This window comes from Psittacula echo, assembly GCF_963264785.1.
Source record: "Psittacula echo genome assembly, chromosome: 2".
Taxonomy (NCBI): Eukaryota; Metazoa; Chordata; class Aves; order Psittaciformes; family Psittacidae; genus Psittacula; species Psittacula echo.
The window spans coordinates 15087855-15108339 of NC_137737.1; the positions used below are offsets into that span (position 1 = coordinate 15087855).

The window sequence follows — 20485 nt, forward strand, 5'->3', positions numbered from 1 at the left end:
GGGATCTGATGGCACTGTCAAGGTGGTACAATACCCTGCATACATGTAAAGAGAAAACGGAAAAATGCCCTGCATCATTCAATGCTAATGCATGTCCCCACCCCAAACAATGCACAAAGCCTACTACGTTTCAGCTGAGACTGATTCAGTGCTTTTCTGCTGGAAGGAAAGAAAAATAGAGAAGCAGATAGCAGTTTAAGAGAAAATAACAGAACTGTTTATGGCAAACATTCAATGCTTATACCACTGATGTTAGCTTGAATTATTTTGTGAACCCTTCCCAAAATTAAAGCACTGCAGCAAAACATGTTCACAAGTCCCAGCACAACAGATGTTCCCTCTGCAACAGCCCACTCTGTAAGAAGCCTCCCTGGTCAAGACACAGTAAAGCATGCAGTCAGAGCTACCATGAGAAAAAGCACCTTCTTGCTTCTCTCAGTCATTATCATGTATCCTCCCTACAAAACCTCTTGCAGATTTCAGCTTGCCATAAAGCATAAGGGGCATGTAGATTATAAGGAGATCTTGAACTATTGAAAATATCTCCAAAGGCCAATCAGCCCTCACTTACACAATCAATCCTGCAGAGACCTGTGATACACTCCTTTATTCTTGATCTGACTCTTACAGAAGAAGACAACTTGGGAATGATCCATTTACGATGCTGACCTGAGATCGTAGAAGGGACCTTAGAAACAACACTAGTATGATTCAAGGAAGTACAGAAGATTTAAATGCAGTAAAGTATCAGAGCTGCAACATCCAGCACACTTTTTCAGTTGAAACTGAAAAAAAAAAATCCAGCATTTGACACTGTGTAGACATGAAAGGTAAAATCTCCTGACCTAAACAGATTATAGTACTAAAATCTGGTTTTCAATATAGCACATTAATTACAGACAGTACAAATAGAGTGGGTCTTTAAAAAGAGCACTGACCTATGCGTTTTCTAAAGAGGACACGATAAATTCTAGTCTGGGAACTTTTGCAATGGCAAGATGCCCTCATCTGCATTTATACACCTATCCTATACTATATAACTATTATAGAACATCTTATTGAACTAGCAAATCTCCCACAAATAAAAATGAAGTAAAGACAAGTACTGTCAGCATGTGCCCTTCCAAATCAATAGCCTTTGACTTCATAGGTAAGGCACATGGGTGTTTTTAATGATTCACAAACCAATATTAGTCCTTGTATTGAGCTCAGCTGAAGTTGAATATAGGCCCCATCCTGAAATATTTTAGGTACTTTCAAAAGTTACCTGTAGGATCTTAAGTCACCATTAGACAATAAATACATCATGTTTAAATTCCCATTTAAGACAGACCTGCAGACTTATAACCAAACACCATAGAAAATCCCACTGTTAAAACCCAGTGAAATTCTCCATCTTTTCTCCTACTTCTCCATTTCTAATCTCCTTAGAGTAAGAAGCTTCATGATTCCTAAGCACTTCCCAAAGTACATGGATTCTTTACTAATTTTGAGCCAGAGACTTGTTGAAAATATTTGCTGAAGAACACTCTCCAGAATAACTGAAGTCACATTCAAAGAACACATTAAAAATAGTCCAGACCAAAGTCTGACAGTCTGAAGCTCACAGTGCAAATGTGCGAGTTTAGACTATTAGGTGGAACACCTATACCTCTTCAAGAAGTTTCATATATTTCATTAAAATCAGAAATACACAGCTTGACTAAAGATTCTCAAAGCCACCAATAAAATAAAGCCACTTTTCATACTCAGATCATTTGTCTATTTATCCTCAGCTAGTAACCAACACACAGAAAGGACTAACACTTACTTTGTGGTCAAATGAGTCCATAAATTTTGTCTCCATCAACAAAAAACAAACAAACAAAAAAAAAAAAATCACAATCCCCACGGACTTCTTTTCTGGCAATCTCAGAAAAGACTATAGATTTAGCAAAGCAGGAACAATTTGTTATCTTGTATTTTAAGACTGTTGGAAGCACATTGCAAATGCTGAGATTATCTTATTCCTTTGCCACTAACCTTGCAATGTGTTCTTTTCATACCTTTGCAGCTAAGCAGGATGGGACACTTTGATCCCAATCAAAGAGCAATCTTTAGAGAAGTCTACCATAGAGCAGTTGCAAACACTTCATTTCTGCTGCAATCCTTCCTTGTCCTTTTCATTACAGTCACCAAATACATTTTTCTCTGGAGGGGTTGCATGTTTATCTTTAATAAACCATGGTCATAATCAGACTCAGTCATGTTAGAGAAATGGAAAAATTCAGCAAGGTTGCAGCATTATTTCTTTAAGTTATGAACACTTTTTGGTCTGCTAACGTTTTTTTTTAAACCCTTCCAAATTCTCCAGATTCCCCTAAAACTTTAAAACTTTGCCCTCTGAAGTGATAGCACTGTACAGCCCTTAAACTTTCCATAGGCAGAGGCTCTGCTACTAAAGCAAGAACTATGATTAAGGTAAGCTCAAGTCTCATTTACCAAAGCTTGCATTGCCACCCAGGGGAAAACATAGCAGTCCTACGCAAAGCAAGTATATAAAATTAAATCTAACTTCAATTTTTACCAGCTTCTTGAATTTCTAGGTACTTGATGACATTTTTCTAAATCTTACTTAACTGTATATGCCCAGCTGCCCAATTTTGCCAACAATAAACCTTTCAACAAGGTCTAGAACAAGTTGTGACCATGATCAGAACCAACTGAATACCACAAAAATAGAATTCTGCTCATGAATCTGAAAGTAAGATTACCTTGTCACAGTTGTATTGATTTTCATCTCCTCTTGCCAGTTTGTTCCCTCACACTTTTGACACTCCAAGGAAAAGAAATCTGTCTTGAATGACAGAGTGATTTCTAACAGACATTATTTGCACCAAACCTAATAACCCAAATTAGAATTAGTAGAAAGCATGATAGCCTCTACAAGATACACTTCGCCCCTCTACGAAAAGCAACTAACAAGGTTTTGGAGACCTTCCAAATAAATTCCTACAAGTTGGAGACTTTGTCATGGAATAGTCATGGATGAATACTAGAAAAATAAGCAAAATAGTACATACACACATTTCTGAAAGACCCTTTGAGGAGACAAAAGAGACTAAATAGAAAACTGCATTCTTTTAGATTAAAAAAGAAAGCAAATCTGATAGACAAATGCATCCACATGAAATGCAGGAACGTTTAATAAGAAAGTACATATGTAAATAATAAAGCTGTACATAAGTTTGAAGTAACAGAAAATTCATCATGCCAAACTATTTATTAGACAGAGTAATAATATATACTGCATCAAAAAACTTTAGAGACAGCATCTCTAAACTTCAGTGAAACATCTGATATGATCTCAGACAATTGTCTCACAGGAAACCAGAGAACGGCAGGCAACAGCACTAAGAAGAAGAATCTGGGGATTAGAGGAGGATGATGAATTAAATATGAGTCAACAATATGTCACCAAAAGGAGAAATGCAAGATTGGGTCATTATTAATATACATGCACTATTAAAAACATATGAGGTAATTATTGTTCCGCTTGGCGCTCGCTGATTCTTGGCAGGAGTACTGCTAAAGCCATAACCCTACATGCAAGATACAAAACATTTTATACTACCAGTGCACAATGACTGCACACATTTGGGTACTATACTTCAACAAAATAAATTCAAAAAGAGCATCACATAAAATCTACCAAAGTTTGGAAAAGCCAGTCTTTCACTTACATATACAAGAGCTCCCACAGTTCTCTATTTCTACAATTGGTTTTACTCCATTTTAATGATAGTGCTTTGTTTAAATGAAATGCAGATTAAATAATAGATCCAACAATTTGTAACTGAAGTAAAGTTCTCACATACTGAAGGTGATGGGATTTTTCACTTCAGTTAGGCTCTGATCTGAGTCATTACTGTTATGAGAAGTTGAGAAAGGTGAAAAGAAACGGATGGCAAGAGATTCACAGAACACTTTCCTTGATTGTTTTTCCATTCACATCATCAATTTAAAAGAGGTTCTAAGTCCATTATTTAAAAGAGAAAAACACAGGTTTCCAAAGTTACATGAGAAACCATTTAGAAATAGCCAGCAGCAGATCTATTCCACGAAACAACTCCTGATGCCCAAGCCTTTCAAATCATCTGTCCTTATCCACAAGCAATTTAACAGGAAGGTAACAGTTAAACATTCTTCTCCTTAACAGAACTAGCCAATAAATCCAAGTCCAAATTTATACCGCTGCTGTATTTAAACATAGTCATAAGAATCATTTAACCTTAGAGCATAAAACTCAGCTGATAATTTTTTTCTGACTAACACCTAATAAAACTCATTCTTGCAGAATTGTGGAAAAGTTAAGCACAGTCTAACCCTTCTTACAAAGTTTCCTGTTACAAGGTCGCATGGTTTACACATATGTTGCATCTCATTATTAAGAGAATTCCTACATATAGCACCCTCTTTGTTGGAACTCTGAAGCATACTTTGCCTCTAGGCCAGTGCTATAATAAAGTAAAATTAATTCAAGGCTATTTGCTGAGGAAAAGACAGGTTCAAGGTATTTTCACACCTCTTTTTGCTCGTAACTTTTTCATGTCAAAGTTGTATTTTCTTTTTTCCTTCCTTTTGCTGTTGTTTTATTATTTCCTTTTATTGGTACAGTATCCACTGAACAACTTCAAATATACCTGAACTAGTCTGGAAGCCAACTTAAGGCATTAGGCTTTTCAGATCAAAAAATGTGCATTATTAGGAGGATCCAATTCTAAATCATTTATCAATGCATTTAAAAAAGTTCTATAAAAACAGGATAAATACACTGATGATTGAACTACTAGATAATGAAGTATATTCTATAGAATCACATAAAATACTAACACTGCTTTTGCAGTGAAAATAAAATGCCATTACCTACAAGTGAACACCATTAAAAACACAGTAACTACAAAAGCAAGGTTATTAAACTATGCTTTCTTGCTGTCTCTAAATAAAATCAGCATTCTATTCAAGAGCAACCCAAAAGCTTGTGTGTCCCACAGGTAAGCTATCATAGAATCACAGAATGGTTTGGGTTGGAAAGGACCTTAAGATCATCTAGTTCCAATCCCCTCCCATCAATATGCTGATTCTTTAGTTCTTAAGTAACAGACAAAATCTTTATGGCATAAACAGAAGAAGAAAACAAGAAGTGTTGAGAATGTGCATACTTTCATAACATATCACTTATGCTCTAGAGAACAACCATAGAACTCAGCCCTCACCTGGGAAAGGTCATCCTCCTATTACAGCATGTGATCATTCAAACATCTCCTAAGTACACCAGATGGTAGCTCAGGAAACCTGTATTTCATCCACCAGTCCTCCAAGTATAGAGTTTTAGTATTCACTCCTTATACGCTGTTGTTTGTTCCTGTATGACCTACTATCCTGCCCACCACTCAGTGTAATGCACAACTGACCACAGGAAATATACGCAGTAATCTGTAAAGCTACCTGAGCTTCAACTAACAGTGGATTTATTTTTACTTTAAGCACTTCTCCATCCACTATAATATTTCAGCAGGAATTTATTGTGTATACTTTCCTCAAGCATAAGTCACACCTGACTCATGACAAACAAGGCAAAGAATAAAAGTGCAGCAGTTTTTCAAGTTTTCAACTGCGCACTTTTTCACAGCAGTAGTTAAGAGCTGTTTTCTTTTACTACATAGAGCACAATACCATCATTTCTTATAAGCAGGCTCCACACCAGTAAATCTCTCTTTTTTAAGAACAGTCAGGCACCAGCAGTATATGGACTTCTTCTCAAGATGCAGAAGGACTTAGGCTAACAGCTCTAAGCTTCAACAGAAGCAGGTCATGTAACAAGAGGGAAAAAGCTCAGTATGACCCAGCAGTGTGCACCTGCAGCCCAGAAACCACCCCTGTGCTGGGCTGCATCGCCAGCAGCATGAGCAGCAGGTCGAGGGAGGGCATTCTCCCCCTGTGCTGTGCTCTGGGGAGACCCCGCCCCGCAGTCCTGGTCCAGCAGCACAAGAGGAATATGCGGCTGCTGGAGTGAGCCCAGAGGAGGCCACAGAGATGCTGTGAGGGCTGAAGAAGCTCTGCTCTGGAGCCAGGCTGAGAGAGCTGGACTGTTCAGCCTGGAAAAGATACCTTAAAGGGAGACCTTAGAGCACCTCCGGTGCCTAAAGGGGCTACAAGAAGCCTGGAGAAGGGCTTTAGACAAGGGCCTATAGGGACAGGACAAGGAGAATGGCTTTAACCTGAGAAAGGGGAGATTGAGATGAGCTCTTAGGCAGAAGTTCTTCTCTGTGAGGGTGCTGAGGCGCTGGCACAGGGTGCCCCAGAGAAGCTGTGGCTGCCCCATCCCTGGCAGTGTTCAAGGCCTGGTTGGAAGGGGCTTGAAACAACCTGCTCTAGTGGAAGGTGTCCCTACCCGTGGCAGGGGGCTGGAACTGGATAAGCTTTAAGGTCCCTTTCAACACAAACCAGGCTGTGATCCAACAGTTTTCCAAGTTAGTGTCTCTTCCTCAGATTCCACTAAGGGCAGGACAACACACCATCTCCAGAAACCCTCAATGTGAACAAGACAAAGTCAAAGCACAGGCCAGCTTATTTCTATAGGTTGTGGAGACAAAATTAAGGTATGTTCAGCACTAATTATCTAAATATCACATTAGAAAAAGGCTACAAATATCAATTATGAAGTAATACGGATTTGTTTGCAGAGACAAAAATGTTTTGCTTAATGCCAATTTCCTGCAAATCTTCTACTGTATCAATATGCAAATTCATGAGATCCTTAAGCAAAGAGTTGACAATTATCTCAACTATCTCTAAGTGATTACCTAGCTATATGTTTTATTTTTATATGAAGATCATTCAGAGTTACTGTTTCATATAATTGAAGTCAACACTGCTAAATTAATTAACCAAAATACCTGCACAGCAAGAACAGATCCAACTCAGCATTATTTTAAAGAAGTAGACCTACACGACTCTGGTGAACCTGCAAACAAAAAAGCTTAAGAATGGAACAAAACTGTGATCAAATTATGTCAATCACAAAACTGAGCAATCCTGCCTCAAAATCTAATCACTACTTAAATAACAAAAAAATCTGCTGTTTTAACTTAAAGATTAAATAATATGTAGTCTATTGCCTAATAAGACTTGACTACTTGTAGATTAATATCAGATTTGTGCCTTAAGAACTGCACTAGAGGCACACTGCTGCATAAAGAAAAGGAATTCTTAACTAAAACACTATATCCAATTCATTTGCTTCACTCCATTCTTTTAACAGCATCAAAATACATAACTCATTTATCAGAAGCCTTCAATCGGCAGGGACTTTTAATAAGCCAAATGAAGTCCCATCACTTAGGGTTTACCAGCCCTGTACAACAGTTGAAACTAGTTTACTTACTTGTCCTCAAATATCTTGATATCTCACAGAAAGCATCTTAGAGATGCTGTCCAGAATACTAACTACAGTTCTAAAGTAGTACATCTCATGCTTTGTCCAGTACATACACTGTTCTAAAACTAGCAAAGCTGCCTCTGCATCACACAGCTACAACCACAAAAGCATAAGTACATCCTCACTATATTAAAGAAACACTATATTAGAGAAATCCTCACTATATTAGAGAAAGTCAGATCTTTCATACACAGGGTAATAAGTAGAGAGCTTTGCATTTGGATGATCAAAAACTCTAAAACAAGCCTAAAATGCTCAACAACTTCCTCACTTCCCTTCCAAACAAAATTATAAGCCAGAGTTATGCAAACTCTACTCCTGATATTACAAGCTTACTAGGTTTTTTAACATAATTTTAGCCAATAGCTTGGTATTTGAGTCAAGTTTCTTATAAATACAATATACTACAGATATGAAAACAAAAATGCTTTCCAAGATACTGTAAATTAACCGCAAACACAACTTCATATAATGAGAGTTGAATTGTTAACACAGCAGTCTCTGGTGGTCTAATTATAGAGTCACAGACTGGCTTGGGCTGGAAGGGACCTTACAGCTCATCCAGGTCCAACTCCCTGCCATGGGCAGGGACACCTTTCACTAGAGCAGGTTGCTCTCAGCCTGCCTTGGAGCTTCTTTGTGGCCTTCTCCAGACTCACTCAAGCAGGTCCACATCCTACTTACATTGGAAGCCTATCCTGGGTTCAGCAGTAGCAGTCACTTTTTCTCCTTCTTAGTAGCTGGTGCAGCACTGTGGTCTTGACTTTTGGCTGGGGACAGTGCTGATAAAACCAATGTTTTCAGTTGCTAGTCAGAATGTTTAGTCTGACCAAGGACTTTGTGAGTCTCATGCTCTGCCAGGGAGGAGGGGAAGCTGGGAGGAAGCAGAGACAGGACACCTGATCCAAACTAGCCAAAGAGGTATTCCATACCACAGCACGTCATGCCCGGGAATGTAACTGGGAGTTACCCGGAAGGGCACTCTCTGCTTGGTCAGGCTCGTTTTCGGTGAGTGGTATCGTATTCTCTTCCCTTGTTATTTCCCTTATCATTATTATTGGTGGTAGCAGTAGTGATTTGTGTTATACCTTAGTTACTGGACTGTTCTTGTCTCAACCCGTGGGAGTTGCATTCTTTCGATTCTCCTCCCCATCCCTCCGGAGGGGGGGTGTAGAAACTGCGTGCATGGCTGACTTGCCGACTGGCTTAAACCACAACAAGGCCCCAGAGCTGAATGTGGTAATCCAGGTGGAGTCTCACCAGGGGGAAGAATTACCTTGTTTTATACAAAGTATATTTTTGTAGAATTGAAACCTCACAATAGGCAAGACTGCAATATAAATCATTAAAGTGCACACTTAGTCACCTTCATTTCCTTTACTCTGCTTACAGCAGAGTCACCTCGAGTTCTTTAAATTTTACATCTGAGGTAAAACATGAAGACTGTGCAATCTGATCATTACTTAAGGGCTGTGACATTTTGTGGCTAGGTTAAGAGTTCACATGGTTGAAAACCAGTGTTCAGCACTCCTAACTCATGGTTTTATCATGAATCACCCTTTCTAAAAGGACCCATATGCTAGAACCAGAGCATTGCAGGACAAATTCAACTTACCGCTCTAAAATCATGAGGAAGAGTTCAAAATTTGAAAAGCAGATAGAACAAAGGAAATAAACTTAATTTCAGTTTTTTAAAGTCTGGACTAACAATACAAGATCTTTTATTAGTTGATCTTCCTCTGTCACTTCTTGATAGTTTCATGTTTTCATTTTAGCACCAGTGTTCAGAGATAGCAAGGAATAAAAGTAAAGTTAAAGCAGCAAAGAAATAAAAAGTTCTGTATTTTTGTCTTTCCATTTGCCACAGATTTTTAAATCACAATTAACTCTGCCTACACTTGGTTTATATTTTCATCTTTGTACGTTTTCTCCACTTCTTTCTTTTATGTTTCCATCAGCTTTGTTTAGGATTCTAGCTAAACATACAAGGGATTTCCTAGTTATCTCCCACATCCCTGGCCCCTTAATTTTGGTGAAAGCAAGAGTCAAGTTCATTTTGCCTTTTTGCTAAACTTCTAAACCAACAGAACACATTCTGTTCCAATCAGTGAAACTTTTTGCTATGCAGGTTTTCAGAAAACACTTTTACGTTTCCTATACTAAGTCTTGCAGTAAATACACTTGTAGGATCCGTTCTAGTATAAACGCAGTTTTAGAGATGCAGCCCACTAACCATTACCTGTAGTCAGAGGACCATCTAGTGGCGACAAACGCAATTCACACTCTGCTACTTCAAAGTCAAGCGCATGCTGTTAAACTATGCCAGTCACTGAACAGCTTCTCAGTCTTTGGGGTTTTTTTATTCCATCACTTTAATCGCTTATTTAATTTAGGTTTCAGCCTTCCATGATGAGACTAAATAAACAGGTTTGTTGATTTTCTTCATCTGCTCCTCTTATAAGAACATCCTTCCATGTGTGAAAGCTGCTCATAGCATCAAATCATTAATCTGAAGACACTAGCAAGAATGAAGCTGCTAGAAACTAGGCTACAAAATAGGGCAGGTTACCCCAATTCTCTCCTTAGAGGAATCTGCAATACTTTTTTTCTTAATACAAAGACAAAAAAAAAACCAAACTACCAGTTGAGAAATGACAGTTGTACTTTGTACATTTTACATCTCCATCACACTTTAGCTAAAAAGATACGCAGTTTAACAAACCAAATTATAACATAACAATGGTCTAAGATTCCCACAAACTAGCAGGGACAGGAAAGCAAAAACACTGGAGGAAACTGACTGAGAATGAGATACATACCTAGTGGTGTTTGTTTCTGTATTCTGAACATGTCAAACACCTGCAAAGACATTTTTCCCCAGCTACCACAGTAACAGAAGCTGTGAGATCCTCCCCCCAATGAAGCTGCAGAAAGCACACACAGGGAGAGATTTATGTAAGCACACATCTAACTACAAACAGCTAAAGAATGCTTAGTGGAGCCTCATAACCAAACCAAACCATGAAATAGTAGTAGAGCATCTGCTTCTAACAGCTATTCTCCTTCATTGCTAAAAAGCTCTGATTGGATGGTAGGTCAACCAACAGTCAAGAGAAAAATTTCAGACAGTTTCTGCATAAAAACATTAGATGCTTTTTAAGTTGGAGAACCACATTCTACTCCAATACAATCTAAATTGAACTTAAATACTGTGAAAACTGAAAGCTTGGTCTGAACAAGCCTCTTCAGCCCCTTTAAGGATGTAAAAGGAACTGGAGGATCTTCAGCAACTCTGCAAGTTCAAGAACTGCAGGATTGAAAGAGAGTTCCTTTCCATATCATTATGCACAGTTTGCTGCCTATTTATGGAACTGCCTCCCAATTTCAGTAGCAGTCACCCAGCCTCAGACCTCTGTCCCAGCCTGGTTTATGCATCTCTTGCTACTCTACGTACCCCATCCCACATTGTGAAAGGTTCTTGACAAGAGAGGGCTTAATCGTTTTTCCCGCAGGGCTCTCCATGAAGCAAGGGACAGCAGTAAGCCTCAGCCACCTTCTTTGCTGTTCAACCTTCCTTTTTCAAAGGAAACTGAAACTCTTTCAGACAGAATGAGCAGAAGCCACCACAGAGGCCAAAGGAGATGTAGGATGAGAAATGCAAACTATGTGCTGACTTTACAGCCCAATTTTCAAAATTGACTACGCAACTTTACAGCATCAAGAGACCAACAGAGCATTTGGCATCTCAGATGTATCTACAGATGAATCTACAGCTGTAGCAGCCCACTATAAAGCCCAAGACTGCATTTGCACACGGGCAGAAACAACATTATGAATGATAACAGGAGATACCTGAATGCCAAGAGGCAAGTATTTCATCTTTGGTAGGGACAAGCATTAGTGAACGGATCATTTTCAGCAGCATCCATTAAATTGACAGGCAATGGTTTGGAAGGAGTACAACAAGAAAGAAATAGAGCTTTAGCCAGAACCAAATAACTGTTGGTCCAAAGAAAGGACAGAAAACCCTCAAGAATACATTTGAGGACACCAGCACGAATTAGCATACACAAAGTCAATCCTGGCGGTTTTTTTGCCAGAGTTAACTGGTATGGCTGGCTAGACTAAGTTTCTTAATACTGAAGGTATAGGATTAAAACCTCCATTAAGAGTAAAAAGCATAATCTTCAGCAAGAGAAACATGAGCAAGACTGCGGAACTTCATAGATCAAGTGCTCTGTGTCAACTCCTACAGCATTCTTTACTTACTCAAATGAAAGATCATGTTCCTGGGGGCCTGACATTCACCCTCCTCCCTGACACTCCCACAGCATGCTTTCCCTGTACATATGCTTTCCTCCTTCTGTTCAACTGCCATTGTCCTGTGTCTGCTTCAGTAGCTCCGTAAACATGATCTCTGAAGTGCCTCTTTCACCTTCACATTGTTTCAAGGATGCTTGAGTGTAGCAGTAAGACTCATACTAGTCACAGCAGTAACAGAAGACAATAAATACAAAAACTCTCCCTATGTTTTGTTAGTCTACTTGCACGGTGTGGAAGTAGCGGTCACACCGTAAGCAAAGCCAGCTCATTGCTGCATGCTTACAGCACTGCCACCATCATGAATTAGCCTCCACTGAAGGCAAGCAAGACTGTTAGCAGATGCCTGGCAAGAATTACAGAGAAGCCTGTGAAAGACAGACAGTAAAAAAATATATTCATTTATTTACAGAATGGCTCTCAATTACATCCCAGAACATCTGCCAGAGATACACACAGATAGTACGGCAGGCCAGACCAGGACACGTGCCAGTTTACTGAAATTAACAGCACTTGATAAACCCTCCTTTCTGGTTCACTCTGTTTGGTCTTCAAGATAGAAACAAACCCTCAATACTGTCATTCATAAGCCTCAAGCAGAGAACAGGGTATTAAAGATGACAGTTAAAAAAACCTGAAATCAATTCACTGCAAAAGGCTATGGGCAAGATTAAAAACACATCTTTGACAACAGATCTAACCAGAGAGTCCAGGAAAGCCACACAAAAAAAGGACATGCAGTCCAAGTTCTCAGAAATAGAATTATTTCTTGTATTTCCCCAAAAGAACTTTCTTCAGTGTTCATTCTGCCTACTTTTCTGATGCTTCGATGCCTGCTATTAGATACATCCACTACAATGTTCCTAGATTTAGGTCTTAAACAGAAAGCTTCTTACCATATGAACATGTACTATTTATTACAGAACACAAATCTGTGCCTTCGTTGTTTGTTATTTGGCCACCTCAAAACAAGACTTGAGGTCATTCTTTTTCCACAGCAATAAAAACATTAACGCAAACTGGAACATGGGGAAGAAAAAAGGAAAAGGAATACACAGCTTGACATGCTGCGGCAGAGGTGCTACTAGAAAACAAAGTCTGCAGAACTTACCAGAGTTCCCTCTGCTGTTCTTGCTGCTATTGCAGAACTGGCCCTCATTTTGACCACCCTACGTGTTGGAAAGTATCTGGCTGGCTGAGCAGTTTCTGGGGTAACCATTACCTTGTGTCTCCCTAGCTTGCAAAGACACTTTCTTCATTACATCACTTGCATTTGTAACAGCTTATAATAAGGTTTATAACAGACAGGCCTGGAATCAAGATTGGGCTGGCGGTCAGAATTCTACTTGGATCTCCATGGTAAACAAACACCATGTCAAAAATCCAGAGTTTATTCTGCAGAACTACATCGTGGTACCTGGGTATTTGCTCTATATTCTTCTTGAACCATTCCTGACGCTCACAACTCTTATCCCCTGAACACATGTTACTGCAATTCCACTATAGTATGTCTGGAAGCACACTATACCCTGTACACTCACTCCTCAAGATACAGCACAGATACCTTCTCACTCACAAGAGGTGACCATTTTTCCCACAGTGGTTGTGCAAAATTGGTAGGTGAAAATCTCTCCAATCATTATGAATTATATTAATTTTGGCCAACTGAATATAAGCCCAGAGACAAGCTTGAGTTTAAGATAACACATTGTAAGATTACTACTAGAAGATTCTTACAGACACAGAAGATTCAGATGGTTTTCTGCCTTGGTAAAGTGGTATCACACTGCCAACAGTTTATGAATACTACTTGTGTAGATGACAACCACCCCTTAATATTGTTGGGCAAACTTTACTTCTGAAGAGAAAAAACTGTCATGTACAGAAAACCTAAATGCTTCCAGATTTGAATGGTGAATGTTTTATGTGTTTCAAAGTTCAAAAAGACCAATATCTATTAAACTCATTCAAAACTACAAACACACCATAAATACTATTTTCCACTGTTATGTTTTTCCAATCAAAACTTATATATTTTTTTAGAATCTACATATCTTTAAAAGACGTTTGATATTTTAGGATCAGAGAGTGAAGATGTTAACTTTTTCTTTGCCTGGGATAAGCAAATTACAAAAAAGCAAAACAGAATTAAAGCATAAATGATGACAATTAGTTTAGATGTTAAAGTATCTTACAAGGGAGGAACCAGGGGTTTTGTAATGTTGGGTTGTTGGGGTTTTTTTTAAATCAGTATTATCCTTGTAAATTCATATCCAGTTCAAGATGCGACGAAACAACTACTATGCATTTCATATTCTTTGCCTCATTTATTTTCTAGATGCATCAAAGGTACTATCATTCATAGAAAGACAGTTTCCTCTAGACAGCAGCATCATGTTGCCTTTCTAAATGTAAGTTAATCCTCAAGTGTTCACAGTTAAACAACTAATAAAGAATATGCAACAAGGAGCTTACCTTTTACACCACCAAATGGACCATAAGTCATATTACAAGCAGTTCTCTGAAGATTGTGCTCATACATCAGTTTAATCTGATACTGGTTCCCATGTTCCACATTTCCCAGAGTTTCTACAAAATACAAAAGTTATATATTTACACCTTTGACCCACACAATGGAAGAAGTAAAGAAGTACCAGCTTAAACAACCTGAAGAAACCCGTAACTTAGTTCTAGTGGCTTTGAGATATGAAGGCTCACACTGCTGCTTTCATTTAGAAAAATCACCAAGCTACAAAATTCCTAAAGGCCAGAACCAGAAATGAGGTCTTCTTACACTAAATATGGTATAAATATTTAGTAAGAGGCCAAGATTATTACTTTATATTTTTCTCCACATTAGGCACATCTCTTATATCAGAAAAAAGACTGCTCAAAGTGGAACTCATGCAATTCCCTACTTACTCAGTGAATATAGCGAATATACTATATCCAACAACCACCCTCACCTGTAACAGTCTTTGTCTCAAATTAAGATATAGCTAGTCACTTGCTATAATTGGACAAAGCTATGCTTAGGGCACATTTATCACTTGCCTTTACTCTGTCTGAAATTAAATGCAGTGATCAACAGTGCAAAGGTAAGACACAAACATACGGCAACAAGAATTATTTTATGATACACATCACTTTCTCTAAAAATTAACTTTAATTTCCTGACTCCTTTAGGGAACTAGAAGAAATTCAAAAACTTCCTAAAGAAACTGAAGTTAAAGCTCCCCTTCTGAGTAAGTCCTCCCTGCACCCCATGAAATAAACAAAGTTCTTCACCTTGTAGAATAACACTTAAGAACTAATATCAGCAAAACCCTTTGAGAACAGTCACATCAGCAGGGGAAAAGGTGTTTTGAGTGAATGATATCTAAGCTAAACCCTACCACAGCTTTAAGTATACAAAGATTATTCCAATACCATCTTAAATAATATGCTATAAAAGATTCGTAGCTTATGGTAACCTTTTAGGCAATTTTTCCAACTAAAACCCAATATAGCTTTTAAGCAGTTACCCCTAAAGCAGGCCCATGTTAGGGAAAGACACTGGAACAGATATGAGGAAAAAAACACTGGCTGGAGAAGTAACCAGCTAAGTAGCAACACTAGAGAAAAAAAAAGTTAGAAAATAGCTAGTCCATATGGAATACACATTGGATTGACTGGAATACAACATTGAGGCTATAATTTCGTCAGCCCTGAAGGATTCTCTCATAAGCATAAGCAGCATAGTTATTTTATTACAAGTGACAGATAGGACAACATGCATAAATCAAGTAAAGATCCCACTTCACGAAAGTGTAATTTGCCACAGAAGCATAAAGAAATAGTGATAGTTATTCCTCAAAGGAACATGTTTGAAAGTACCTGTTCAGATGAGAAAAATTAGCAGAAATTGCAAGAAAACCATGCTTTTACATGCCACAGCTGTCCCTGTAGATAGAAAATGCACAATGTAGAGTTGTCTATCGAATTTTGAAGATGGGGGTACAATCTCCTAATCTGTGCTTTGCTTTAAGCATATATTAGAAAGAATTCAGTGCACAGAATAGGTATTTTGTGATTTGCCTCTTTACATACTGAAACACATTTAATTACACAGCATTTAGAATTTCCAAAGGCAGTAGAAGAGGACTTAAGAAAAAACACAGTAGTTTTACCTTCTTACCAGTATTAATGTCCTTGCGCAATGTTATAAGTGTTCTGGCTTTCTAAGAATTATCTGGATTTGAGTTCAGAAGTAATTGTAATTGTTTCATTTTTAAAGAGATAAGTTGTCATTAAACAATCTTTTATTTCATTAGCACTCTGAACAGTAACACCCACTTCAAAACTGTAATAAGAACTAGTCATTCACAAGCACTACCAACCACAGATCAGCACACACATCAGAGCATCTCAAGCACTCAGCAGATCAGCAAACCTGTTAGTCACTGGGAAATACCTAGAACTAATCACTAATGATTCCTCTTCAGACACGAGTTTGAGTGAGAGAACATGACTGCAGCTCTTCAGAGAAATTAAGCAAACTCTGTATATACTAAATTTAGCATTAACCTAATCCAGACTTTAGAATACAATTAAAATCACATGAAAGCTTGTGTGTGTAACTAACCTGAAACAGCATACACACAGAGTTTTCGACAATGCAACACAGCCAGATGAAGTCCTTCAGTACCACTGTTAGGAAGGTTAAAAAAAGCACTGTTTACAGATAAATTACAAGTAAAACGCATACAGGCTAAAATTCAAATAACCTTGTTGAAATTATTTTTAGGTATGGGCTAAATCCAAAGGCTTGGTTGGTTTATGCTAGCATGAAATCTCAGAAGTACTAATTTCCTAAATGCATACTGAAGTATTTGAAGCTAATTTCAAAATTAAAATGAATCCTTTAAGAACATATTTTTGCATTTACATATGAAGAGCAAGTCAACTGTTTTCCCACTTTAGCTTGAAATTCATTTCAAACAAGGTGCTGTTAATTCTTCCAAAAGCCAAATGAGTATACGGATCATACCTCCAAATATGTATTACTCAACAACCACATACATTACTTTTTTTAAATTCACTTTTGTACTACCTGCATGGAACCTAAGTTAATTAAACTACAAGGCAGAAGTCAAATCCTATATACTTGCATATTCCCATATTCGAATCCTATATTCACATTCTTCTTCCCCAAAACCTTTCCCTGCAGAGAAAGTTCTTGTGCTGTAACTATATAAAATGGGTTAGATCATGTCACAGGGTAAGGCATGAGAATTCCTGGCACAGGGTCACTCCATGAGTACTTGAGAGAAAGGACAACAGTTTCCAACTGATGCATGCCTTCCAGCCTGTGGCCTTTAGTCTCAGAGTACAAGCTTTTCTCTTGCTTAGTACAGGGTTTTCCTCTTGTTTTTAAAATCAAATTCATGCCACAGTATTAGAAGTTTATTTTAAAATTAAAATTAATCCCTTAAGAACATGTATTTAATTGGCTATAAGAGAATCTGCTTAGGAGAACTTTATTTTAGAAATTAGTTCTTAAAAGGATCTGGAAGATTATCCTCCACGCATACATTAAACAAAAATCCTCTCGTATCAAGATGATTTGAGAAGCAGATCAAATGCATAGTACAGTGTCCTGGGTTCAGCAGTAGCAGTCAGTTTTTCTCCTTTTTAGTAGCTGTTGCAGCACTGTGTTTTTGACTTTCAGCCTCGGAACAAAGCTGATAACAACTGATGTTTAGACTGACCAAAGACTTTGTGAGTCTCATGCTCTGCCAGGGAGGAGGAGGGGCCGGGAGGAAGCAGGGACAGGACGCCTGACCCAAACTAGCCAAAGAGGTATTCCATACCACAGCACGTCATGCCCGGGGATGTAACTGGGAGCTACCCGGAAGGGCACGTCCTCTTTTCGGTCGGGCTCTTTTCCGGCGAGCGGTATCATATTTTCTTCCCTTGTTATTTCTCTTATCATTATTATTATTGGTGGCAGCAGTAGTGATTTGTGTTATACCTGAGTTACTGGACTGTTCTTATCTCAACCCGTGGGAGTTACATTCTTTCGATTCTCCTCCCCATCCCTCTGGGGAGTGGGGGGGGGGGGGAAGTAGACTGCGTGGTTCTAATTTACAGCCGGGGCTTAAACCACGACATACAGTATTCACAGATGTGCTTAATAGTTGTCCCTCTGGAAACTGAAAACTCATCCCCGAAACAAACAAAGAAAATCACAGCTAAGCCTTAAACAAACAGCAATAAAGCCTGTTGTTGACTTACGAAACAAATTTTCCCACTTCCACCTGCAATATTGGTTCTCGTAACTGCACTTCCAAGAGCAAGTCTTCAGGCTGTCCTCCATCTCCAGGTTTCACAGGATGTGGATTAAAGATTCGGAGATATCCCATGTAACTGCCTACAATAATTTTATCTACAAACAAACAAATAAGTAACCAAATGAGACTACAGAATACAATAGCACCTGCAGAACCCATTTTGCTGCAGAAGTATTTCAAAGAATACATAAAAGAGTATTTCCACGATTCAATTAAATTTGCTTATGCTCTGTGTTCTAGATTAAGATTAGCAAAGGGTTCAATACAGCAATTATCATGGTGGTGGCCCTGACTATTGTTACTATTCCATCATTTTGATGATCACACTTTAAAAGTCCCATTCTGGTTTTGAAGAGTTCTTCAAACTTTCAGCTTCTACATCTTGGATTTGTGCATAGATATAGCATACCTGCAGAAGTTTGAAATTTTAAAGTTGGGACCAATGGCATTTATCCAAATGCAAACCTAAAGGCAGATAATTACTACATCAAAGCTGGGCCTTGGAACCACCTGCTCTTGAGACAGGTCCACTATCACAAAGATGAATGTAATAGTTACATCAGAGTTATTTTGGAATCAGTATTTTAATCAAGTAGTCATTTGGTTGTTAGTAACAAAAAATAATTAACGGGGAAAAAAAAACCAAACAAAAACAACAACAAAAAAAAAAACACAAAAGAGGTGCCTCCCAAGATGACAACCAACAACCTAATTTGGCTGCCAATACTTATTTCTTCTAGATATAGATCATCATATCAACACGGATCAAAATCCACACCAACAAAACTTCTTCACAAGCCAGAACATACAAGTACCCCTAAAGCAAGTTCACCAGGCTCTAGAGACTTGGCATGGTTCCATGTGATCCCACATCAAAAGCTCAGAGCAGACACTTGCTTCCTGTCTTCTTCAGCCACAAAAGATTTGAACCCCCAAGTCCCTCAGTCACAGAATACCACCTTCCCCGCATCCCTTCCTCAGTTCAGTAACAAGTATTTCATCAGCAGTACACTAAATCCACTGCAGTTATTAATTCCTTAAAAAAGCTTAAGCAAGGATATTTCAGCCTGTGGCTAGACAATTGCAACTAGCTGATTCACTTGGGTCCTGAACTCTGGTAGAAAAAGACTAGTCTATAAACAAAGAGAAATGTATAATGTTGAGAAAGTAAATAAAATAGCAGACTGCTATTCCCACAACACTGTTTAAGTCCTGCTTTTGTATCAATCACATTTGCTTTCCACCCGAAAAAGACAATTCAGACCTCCAACAGAATTTGGGAGTTGTGATCATGGGTCAGTTCATGCAGCAGTAGGCCTGCTGGCAACAGATGGGGTACACCTGTATCAAAGAGGAGAAAGGATCTTTGCACAGGAGTTAGCAGGGCTAACTGAGTGAGCTCTAAATTATGTTTAAAGGGGGAAAGGGGTAAAACTAGGCTCAGTAGAAATAAGCCTGGGGGCAACAGGTTTGATGGATGGGTGTGTTCATGAGGTCCTTTGGTCTCAGTGGAGGCAGGGAATGGAGAACCATGCAGTAGCAAAGACACAAGAGTTATTGATGTGTTAGAAACCACAGAAGCACCTGAGAAGACTTACACAGGAATTAGGACTTCTGCGCCCCAAGAGATGGCATGATCTATAGCTCAACTGAAGCGCATCTGCGCTAATGCACACAACATGGGCAATAAACTTTCAATATGCAAACTAGCAGCTGTGTAGCCTAAAAGTCAGCAAATATGTATTTCTGAATTTACCTCGTCCGCTATTATCAACATCAGCAACACACAAACAGCCTTGGTCAAACTCTTCCTTTTCTCCAAGTATGGTGGACCACCAGTCTCTAGCTTTAAACAATGACATTCTTCTTTACTGAAAAGGAAACAAACCACTAGTAAAGTATATACAAATATACATACACCTCTGTATACAAACTAGTATATACAAATACACATACACCTGTGAATACAAACAACCTCATTATCAACAACTTTGATTTAGCATGTTTCTTACATTCTTATATACCTTTTAGCTTTGCATTGCTCTAGTCTGAGCTGCATACATGTTGACTGCAGGTGTCTTGGGTTTCTGGTTATATAGCTCAGAAAACAACCCTAGGAAACTTCTTGTCCTTAGCTTGGAAATTAGTTATGATAGCCACTGATAGCTACTTAAAGAAAACACAAAGGAATACCAGCTTTTTTAATTGTTAAACGCCTTCTGTAACTAACATTAAGAAAGTAAAACAAGATTTCAGAGTCACAGAACTGAGATTTTGTCTCTCATCAAGGAGTATCAGGAAAAGAAAAAGATTCTGATGAAAGTCTAATGCAAGAAAACTTATTTTTAGACAT

The 20485-nt window shown here is 38.4% G+C and overlaps 1 protein-coding gene across 1 annotated transcript in view; it reads right to left on the minus strand.

Moving 5' to 3' along the window:
• The window catches only part of BBS9 (Bardet-Biedl syndrome 9), a gene marked incomplete at its 3' end in the record, with an annotated part of 276367 nt that overhangs the window by 255244 nt on the left and 638 nt on the right, over positions 1-20485 (minus strand). The window contains exons 2-5 of the mRNA XM_080611280.1: positions 19889-20003; positions 18077-18227; positions 16425-16489; positions 14276-14389 (exon numbers count right to left, since the gene is read on the minus strand). Of these exons, the coding sequence (XP_080467406.1) occupies positions 14276-14389; positions 16425-16489; positions 18077-18227; positions 19889-19994 (436 nt within the window). The 5' untranslated portion in view covers positions 19995-20003. The remainder of the gene's footprint in view (positions 1-14275; positions 14390-16424; positions 16490-18076; positions 18228-19888; positions 20004-20485) is intronic.